Source organism: Schistocerca nitens, chromosome 2, assembly GCF_023898315.1.
Source record: "Schistocerca nitens isolate TAMUIC-IGC-003100 chromosome 2, iqSchNite1.1, whole genome shotgun sequence".
Taxonomy (NCBI): Eukaryota; Metazoa; Arthropoda; class Insecta; order Orthoptera; family Acrididae; genus Schistocerca; species Schistocerca nitens.
Window position 1 is genome coordinate 685,918,454 of NC_064615.1, and position 8,516 is coordinate 685,926,969.

Below are 8,516 nucleotides of genomic sequence, written 5' to 3' on the forward strand. Positions count from 1 at the left end.
ATGTTCTGAACTACAGTACATGTCTGTATATATGCTGTAATTGTAAAGTTAATTAATTATGAAAAAATTTGTTGCTCATGGCAAGTCCAAATGACTCACCATCGCTGCCAAATTTTTGCCCCCCCAGTGGAGGGTTATGAAACGCGTATGTATTCAGTACCAGCGATGGCGAGGCATGGCAGAATCTCTGACCAGAGAGTTGTTTATCGTTGCTAGTCTGCGCTTGACCGCGCGAGAGTGCAGTTGCGAGTTGTACTCAGTCGGAAGTAGTGTGTGAGGAGTCGGCGGGCGTCGACATGGGTCTCTGGTCACGGTTCGGGACGAGGTATATTGTTAAATAAGGTAATGAAGCAGCATTGCGCTCAGCCAATAACATCTGTTAATTGTAATTAATTTGTTCAAGAAATGCCCCAATAATAATTTTGTTTTGAAAGCAATCGTTTTAAGAAAAGAATCATTCCAATTGAAACAATATTTCCTATGCTTTTCCTCCCAGAATCAATTTATCAGGTTAATTATTGCACAGGGCCTAAGGTCAGCGCTGCTGCCCTTATAAAATTTATCAGGTTCACCTTAACGTTAATTTTGTGGGGACTTAACATTTTTGCACATTTTTATTATCATTGAGTTCTATTACTGTGGGACGCTAACATTTGGCACTATTTGCAATTCTATTCAATTCTTTTCATTTTTGATATTTTCACGGGGAGGTTACAAATCTTTTGTTATTTTTCAGGTGAAGGGTACACAACAGTATGGAATCACCCAAAGAAGCTCGACCACCGCCTCCTTCCTGGATCAATCAAAAATTCATAGAATCTGTAATGATAAATAAAGTTGGAAAACAAGTTTCTGTAGATTCAGTTAAAGTACAGTACGCTTGTCCAGAAGGAGTTGGCTATACAAGTTTGCTGTTCAGAGTAACTTTCCTTCTGAAGGGGGAAGACAACGAAGAAGAGGAGAAAAAGGAATCACTACTAGTCAAAACTGTTCTTGATTTTGGTCCGATGAAGGAACTGATGGAAAATTGTCAGGTGTTCAGAACAGAGACGCAGATGCTGCATGAGGTGCTGCCGCAGACCCACAAAATCTTGGCGTCGTTGGAGGGCGAGGACTTTCAGCCGCTGACAGCTAGCTGCTACGACGGGGGTCAGCAGCCGGCAGACTTCCTTGTGCTGGAGGACCTGTCAACAGCCGGCTTCAGGATGGCTGAGGGGGGACGGCCTCTGGACTACCAGCACTGCAAGATGGTCCTCCGAGCATACGCCAGATTACATGCCGCCTCGGCGTTTCTACTCGACAAACAGCCCCATTACAAGAGCGTGTTCGCTAGCAGTACGTTCACAGACAAGCGTACTCAGAACTATTTCAGATCAATAGGATCTAAGATCATGTCTGCACTGGCAGATGAAGTGAACAAGTGTCCAGGGTATGAAAAGTATTCTGGAAAATGCCGGGGATTTATAGACCGATATGCTGACAGTATATTCCAATTATTTGAGCGAATGAAGGAGGAGACCAAGCTACCCGTGCTGGTCCATGGTGACTGCTGGAAGAACAACGTGATGTTTAAGTACGTGGAGGGAGCACTGTCAGATGTCAGACTTGTTGACTTTTAGGTTAGAATACCTCAAAACTTTTGTTACACGTTCTTTCTTCATGAAGCTTAACTCTTTTTCCAGTAACTGTATGAGTTACCATGTCTCTAATAAAATATGTTATTTAGACGGATAGTTTGAAGACGGATAGTTGGAGACGTCGGTCGGCAAATACGAATGGCCTGTACGCCCCCAGCGTTAACAGTTCTGGACTTTTTCCTGTGGGGTACATTTAATAAATTGATTACAAGGGAACAGTGACGTCCCACGAAGATAAAAAATGCCATACAACGCGGGCCTAAGCAAAGTCCAGATGAAATTCAATCTGCAGTAATGAATCTCTCGAATCACTTTAAGCCATCTAACAGCGCAAAAAGTCAACGTTATGAGAACTTGATTTGACAGTCACAGTACTAAACTCACGAACCGTGCCTGAGCTACTTGTGTTCATGCATTGAGGCAGTAGGACCGACGTTTATGAAACCCCTTCTCTTGACAACAAGACGATAGGTTGTGGCGCTGTTCTCTTCTTAATGTCAACTTCCATGCACTATGTCACTGGCGTCATCTTGTTAGGCTTTTCCAAAGCCACAGAAAAAGCGTACAATTAAAAGAAATTCAAAGTCCTCACGGCAAATAAAATTACTTGCATTCGTCAGAAAATTTGCCGTTTTGCCCGCTTTAACTCAGATCAGTTTATTTATTCGTTCTCAATCTGTCTCTGATGGTCTGTCCTAGCTGCCTCGCTGTGTATACTCACGCATTGACATAAATAATAATCATGTTCTACTGAAAATAATTGTTTCTTTGAGGTTGAGCCCTCAGAATGTTTACTTTATGACGCACTGTAATATGCCTGATGTATCAATTTTTAACATGTTTCGCTCTGTTGGTGGCCCGATCACAACGCTTTAGCAAGTAAATGCCTTAAATTTTTTGGACTTGAACCATACAGTCTAGCCTTTGATACCATGTTTCTTTGATGTCGAGCCCTCAGAATGTTTACCTGATGACGCACTGTAATATGCCTGAATGATGTATCAATTTTTAACATGTTTCGCTCTGTTGGTGACCGATCACAACGTTTTAGCAAGTAAATGCATTAAGTTTTTTGGACTTGAAACATACAGTATAGCCTTTGATACCATGCTGAGTAACCTCTGCCATGCACTTTACAGTGTTTACAGCGTGTGTAGATGTAAATAATCGCGGGATAGCCCTCTGTGCGTCAACTGTTGTAGCTGATGTCCGTCGCTTTTTGATTTTTAGCGGACGACCTGAGTGTGGCCACTTGAAACCACAAATTGTGTTTGACACTGGCGGTGCTAATATGCCTTGAAATTGGAAGGGGAAAGAACACCTAAGACAAAGCGAAAGCGGAGACCAAGAACAAAAGGGATATTACGATAAAGAGATGATCGCGAAGTGCATACACCGCTGATACGGAAATATTCCCAGGTGTAAAAATAATGATCTCGATGAAACCTAGCGGGTATGTAGAGGGGTCAACATAATGCTATATGTTTTTTCGTTTCTACCAGATTTCGCTTTTAAGGCATAAAAGACATCCCGAAAGGTAATTTGGAATATTGTGTTACGAGTGAATATCTTAAAAACCACGAAATATAAAAAAAATCACTTGATAACTGTGTAACCAACTACTTTAATATCCGAATTATACAAAATACCCCAAAATAATTAATTAATCTTGAAAAATAAAAACATTTTGTTATAACATAAAACAAAGAAGCTTTCTTGTGACATCCATCCATGTGTAATGAAGCTGGTTTCTGAAATAACGATTTTTGAAAATAATCTGTGCACAATGTACTGTCGAAGTATTTTCGATATACCTAACTGAAAACTCATTATTATGCTAATTACTTGTTTTATTCTTGTTTTGTGTTTTAAACTGTTATGTAACGTTCTAATTTATGTTTTTTGTTTGTTAGTTTGCCGTTTCACAGATGTATATTTTGTTAATTGAAACAATTATTAACTCGTTATTATGTTAGAAAATCATTAAACTAATCATAATCTGTGGATAAATGCTTAAAACATGAAGTTTTTTATACCTGGCATATAAAATAAACGCAATTTCCATACATAATATACACGACGGAGAAGACAATATGGTACAAAATTCAGTAGGATTTCAAACACTCTTGGGTGATACTCTAAATATCCTGATTTGTATTAGGCATATTTAAATATGTCGGTGAACCCGTGCTACGAGAAATGGTTATATGCTAGTGACTTCAGTTAGAGTATATTTGTTATCAACTGGAGACTGACAGCATAATCATTAAACAAAACTATATCTGAAAATCTTCCCAGAAAGTTCTTCCAACATCTGAAGCGTTATATGTCGCACGGTTGTACAAGCGCCGTCGAACGCTTTGTGATCATTAAATGAACAAGTTCCTTGTCCTCGGGTGAGATGCTCAAAACTGACCGCCACTAGAAGTTAACAATAATACAGATTTTTTTCCCGCTCTGGGGGAGAACACTTCTATCAAATATCTTTTTACGTGGTCAGACGTTAGTTTATTAGACTTCGGTGCAATCACAAGTTCATTTGGGGCTTCAAAGAAAGATTCTCGAATTAGCCCGAATTCATCATTAGATTATTTTAAAATTATGAGAAGGGATGTGTTCAGTGAGAGGAAACCGATTTGAGCGTCATACCTGAGGACGAGGAAGCTGTTCATCTGGTGATCCCCAACGGCTCGTCAGAACACCTATAGCTACGGGATGTATACTGCTTTCGATATTGGAACAACTTTGTGAGAAAATTTTCGGATCTGGTTCCACTGAATGATTATGAGATCAATCTCGACTTGAGAAACATTATGTTCTAGCTATTGTTACTGGTACATAATAAATTTTCGCCGCCAAGGTTTTCCAACGTACTGAAATATGCCTGCGACCAATCAGGGTACTTTGAGGATTGCCCAAAATTACTTGGGAGTTCTGCTGAATTTTGTTTTATATTGTGTAGTCCATCGTGTGTATTCTATGAAGAAGTTTCGTTCATTTTATTTGTTTGTGGTATGAAGGAAGCGTTATGTTTTAAGCATTTATTTACAATTTAACATTACTTTAATGATTTTGCATCATAATAATGAGTTTCTCATTATATTCAACTAACAAAATACATATTTGTGAAATGATAAAGTAAGAAACAAAAATTTAAATTTAAAACATAAAATAACAATTTGAAATGTAAAACTACAATAAATAAAACAAGTAATTAGAATAATGAGAAGATTTAGACATTTCCGTTAGGACATTGTGTACAGCTTATTTTCAGAAAGTGGTAATCCAGAAACGAGTTTTATGACAGGTGGGTGGATGTGCCGTGAAAGCTTCTTTGATTTATGTTGCAAAAAAAATTTATTTTTGAAAATTAATTAATGGTGGTGGGATATTTCGCAAAATTACAGTTACACAGTTATAAAGAACGATAATTACATTTCAGTCTTTATATGAACGACTTTTCGAAGATACTTTCTCTAAACCTACAATGCTAAATTACCTTTCAGGGAGTGTTTTATCCCTTAAAAGCGAGATCTGACAGAAACGAAAAACAACGTATTGCATTACTTTGATCCCTCTACATACCCTCAAATTGCATCAAGATGAAACGCGGTAACTTACAGAGCGTCCGCGAGCTACAATATCAGCTAGCGGAACGGTGTGTGGCGCTGCGGGAAAGCGTTGATAGCGCTCATAGCTGTATCAGCTCCGTCTAGTGGCCGAGATCCAAATCCATGCTCTCCAGCAGGCTTTCAAAGTCACAAGGTCGGAATACTAGAGCGAAGTACAGGATTATTCCTCGTCCTTTTTAATTTCATCTTGCTAACAGGACAGTTCCCCTTGTCATGGATAAAGGTAATTTTACCATTTTAAATCCCTTCCCCCTACTCATATAGACGAAAGACCATATATGCCTAAGTAATCATAACACTGTTGCCTGAAGCAGCACCACCTACGTAGGAAAGATCTGGGAGAACGTGATCAATGAACACCTGAGTGGTTCTTAGATTCAAGGTAGCTCTGTAATCGCTTTCATTGTGGGCGCAGAAGATATCCCTCCACTGTTAATTAACTAAGAATAACGAGTTTTGGCTAATTACATTCATTTCAAAACAGATCACTGCAGACAGACACAGTGCACAGTCGTCTGCATCAAATTTTGATTGACATTGACCAATAATTGAAAAATGTACCTTCTCTGACTATGTCCAGCAACTATATAAAACGTTGTCAAGGCTGAGTTGTGGCCAGTAGACATCACTCTGAAGACGAATGAGGTATTCTGTTTGTGTGTTATTTGATTAATGTCATTCATAAAACTACATATTACTCCCACCTAATACATAACAAGCTGAATTCGTTCTTTTTGCAGAAGACATTTGCACGTTAATCGATCTAAAGACACTTAGGGAAAAAGAAGAAATGGTAGATACTTTTATTAAGAGCATTATTGAATGGCATTCTGTAGAAGGTCTTACGATAAATTTCTAAAAGATGGCATATTCACTTTTATAGATACTGCACCAACTGTAAATTCAAAAAATGTTGATCAAATAGTAAGTAGGTTTGAAACTTCAAAGTTAATTGATGACAGTTTAAACTGAAAACAAAATGGTTCAAATGGCTCTGAGCACTATGGGACTTAACATCTATGGTCATCAGTCCCCTAGAACATAGAACTACTTAAACCTAACTAACCTACGGACATCACACACATCCATGCCCGAGGCATGATTCGAACCTGCGACCGTAGCGGTCACGCGGTTCCAGACTGAAGCGCCTAGAACCGCACGGCCACACCGGCCGGCAAACTGAAAACAAATTTAACGTCATAAACAGCTCAGTTCTGCCACGTTTGCACTAAGAAAAATTGCAAATCTTCGGGAGAGACAAATCGATGAGTTGACGTATCTTGCATATATCCATTCAACAATGTCCTATGGAATAATGTCATGGGATAGCTCATCTTTAAGAAGGAAAGTTTTCATAACTCATGTGCTGTAAGCATAATATGTGACACTCGCTCATAATTATCTTCTAGACATCTGCTCTTAGGGTTACACATTTTTAATGCTGCATCACTGTATTTTTGTTCCCTCATTAAGATTGTCGTAAGTAACCCATTACACTTCAATAAGAACAATGGTATTCAGAGTTACAATGTCGGAGGAAAAAATGGTATTCATTATTCCATATTAATATTTTCGCTAGCACCAAAAGGGGTGCATAATTCCATTAATATAATTTTTGCTCACTTACCCACGATATAAAGCGTCTAAGAGACAACAAAATTAAATTAGAAAACAAAGTGAAAAAGTTTGTCCTTGACATTTTGTATTCCGTCGAAGAATTTCTGTTTATTTAGTACGTGAAAGACAGTGTGTTAGAAATAATTACTAATTTACTTTCCGTATTATAGGAAGAAACAATTTGTAAATGGTTAGTACGTAGCCATATTTACAAGTATATAGGAATGTGTAATAAGAGTGCAAAATGACTCATTCCACATCACTAAGGTTAATCATATAAATCGTGCGTAGAACATATAAATGTGCATAAATAACGCACCATGACTGCAAATTTGTACATCAGTTTGCTGATTCGACAGGTTGTGCTGCCGTTCATGAACAGCTTTCCAGGGACTGTTTTACAATAGGATAACGCTCGCCCACATACCGCTGTTGTAACCCAACATTCTCTACAGAGTTGCCTTGTCCTGCTCGATCACCAGATCTGTCTCCAAACGAGCATATATGGTACGTCATTGGGGGACAACTCCAGCGTCATCCACAACCATTCTTAAGCGCCCCTGTATTGACCACCAAATGCTACAGGCAAGGAACTCCATTCCTCAAATCGACATCCAGGACCTGCGCGACTAAATGTACGCAATTTTCGTGCTTGCATTCAGCGTTCTGGCGGTTACACTGTTTATTACAGAACCGGCAATTCACCTTTGGAATGGCTTACCTCGTGTTTACATTAACCTGTGATACTGTAATGGTAATCGCTTAAATATGTTACCTACAACAATTGTATTTTTTGGTTCTGTGACTTTTTTCCATCAGTGTAGTTACATTTTAGCATATGTACTTTAAACGAGCGTTAATGGGAATGTTCTGAGGTGTCTTACGTGACCAGCCCGGCCTCGGACCTGCAGTACTTCTTGTACGCGAACACCAGTGAGGAGGTCCACCGCCACCACATGGATGACCTTCTGTGCGAGTACCACAACACGCTGTCGGGCATCCTACGGTGCCTGGGTATGCAGCAGGAAGCTGAGGTCTTCACTTTAGAGGAGCTGAAACGGGACATGGACCGCTGTCTAGTTATGGGATTTCTCTTCAGCTGCATGAGCGGCTTTGCTCTGACTTCCGAAAAGTACGGTGTGGAATACGTGAAGGCATTCAACGACCCAGAGCACGCCGACGAAGCTCTCGCAAAGATCTTCAAGAATCCTTATTCGTTATCCTACATGAAATACCTGATGCCAGTTTTTGACAGTAAAGGAACTTTATGACAATTTGTAGCACGTATAGCTATTAAGATTCAAATAATCTAACTGTGTAAATTTCTGGTTCAAATGGTTCAAATGGCTCAAATGGCTCTGAGCACTATGGGACTCAACTGCTGTGGTCATCAGTCCCCTAGAACTTAGAACTACTTAAACCTAACTAACCTAAGGACATCACACACATCCATGCCCGAGGCAGGATTCGAACCTGTGACCGTAGCAGTCGCACGGTTCCGGACTGCGCGCCTAGAACCGCGAGACCACCGCGGCCGGCTGTAAATTTCTGCCTTAGACGTTCTTCTATCTCACTGTAGGCTATGAGTAAGTGGGTATGATGAACTTGCAGGGGCGTGCCAACTGTGTTA

At 39.6% G+C, this 8,516-nt stretch overlaps 1 protein-coding gene across 1 annotated transcript; it reads left to right on the forward strand.

Annotated features, from left to right (window-relative positions):
• Nucleotides 1-740: 740 nt before the first annotated feature.
• On the forward strand, nt 741-8,197 carry LOC126235253 (uncharacterized). Its single transcript, XM_049943983.1, has 2 exons — nt 741-1,616; nt 7,762-8,197. Exons 1-2 carry the CDS (start codon nt 756-758, stop codon nt 8,155-8,157), a joined length of 1,257 nt encoding a protein of 418 aa, XP_049799940.1. The 5' UTR covers nt 741-755; the 3' UTR covers nt 8,158-8,197.
• Nucleotides 8,198-8,516: the final 319 nt, after the last annotated feature.

What these genes read in the sequence shown, in the direction of transcription:
- LOC126235253 (XM_049943983.1), top strand. Translation starts at nt 756, where the DNA reads ATGGAATCACCCAAAGAAGCTCGACCACCGCCTCCTTCCTGGATCAAT. An exon ending in ATGTCAGACTTGTTGACTTT is followed by an intron (nt 1,617 to 7,761) that starts TAGGTTAGAATA and finishes GAATGTTCTGAG; the next exon opens with GTGTCTTACGTGACCAGCCC.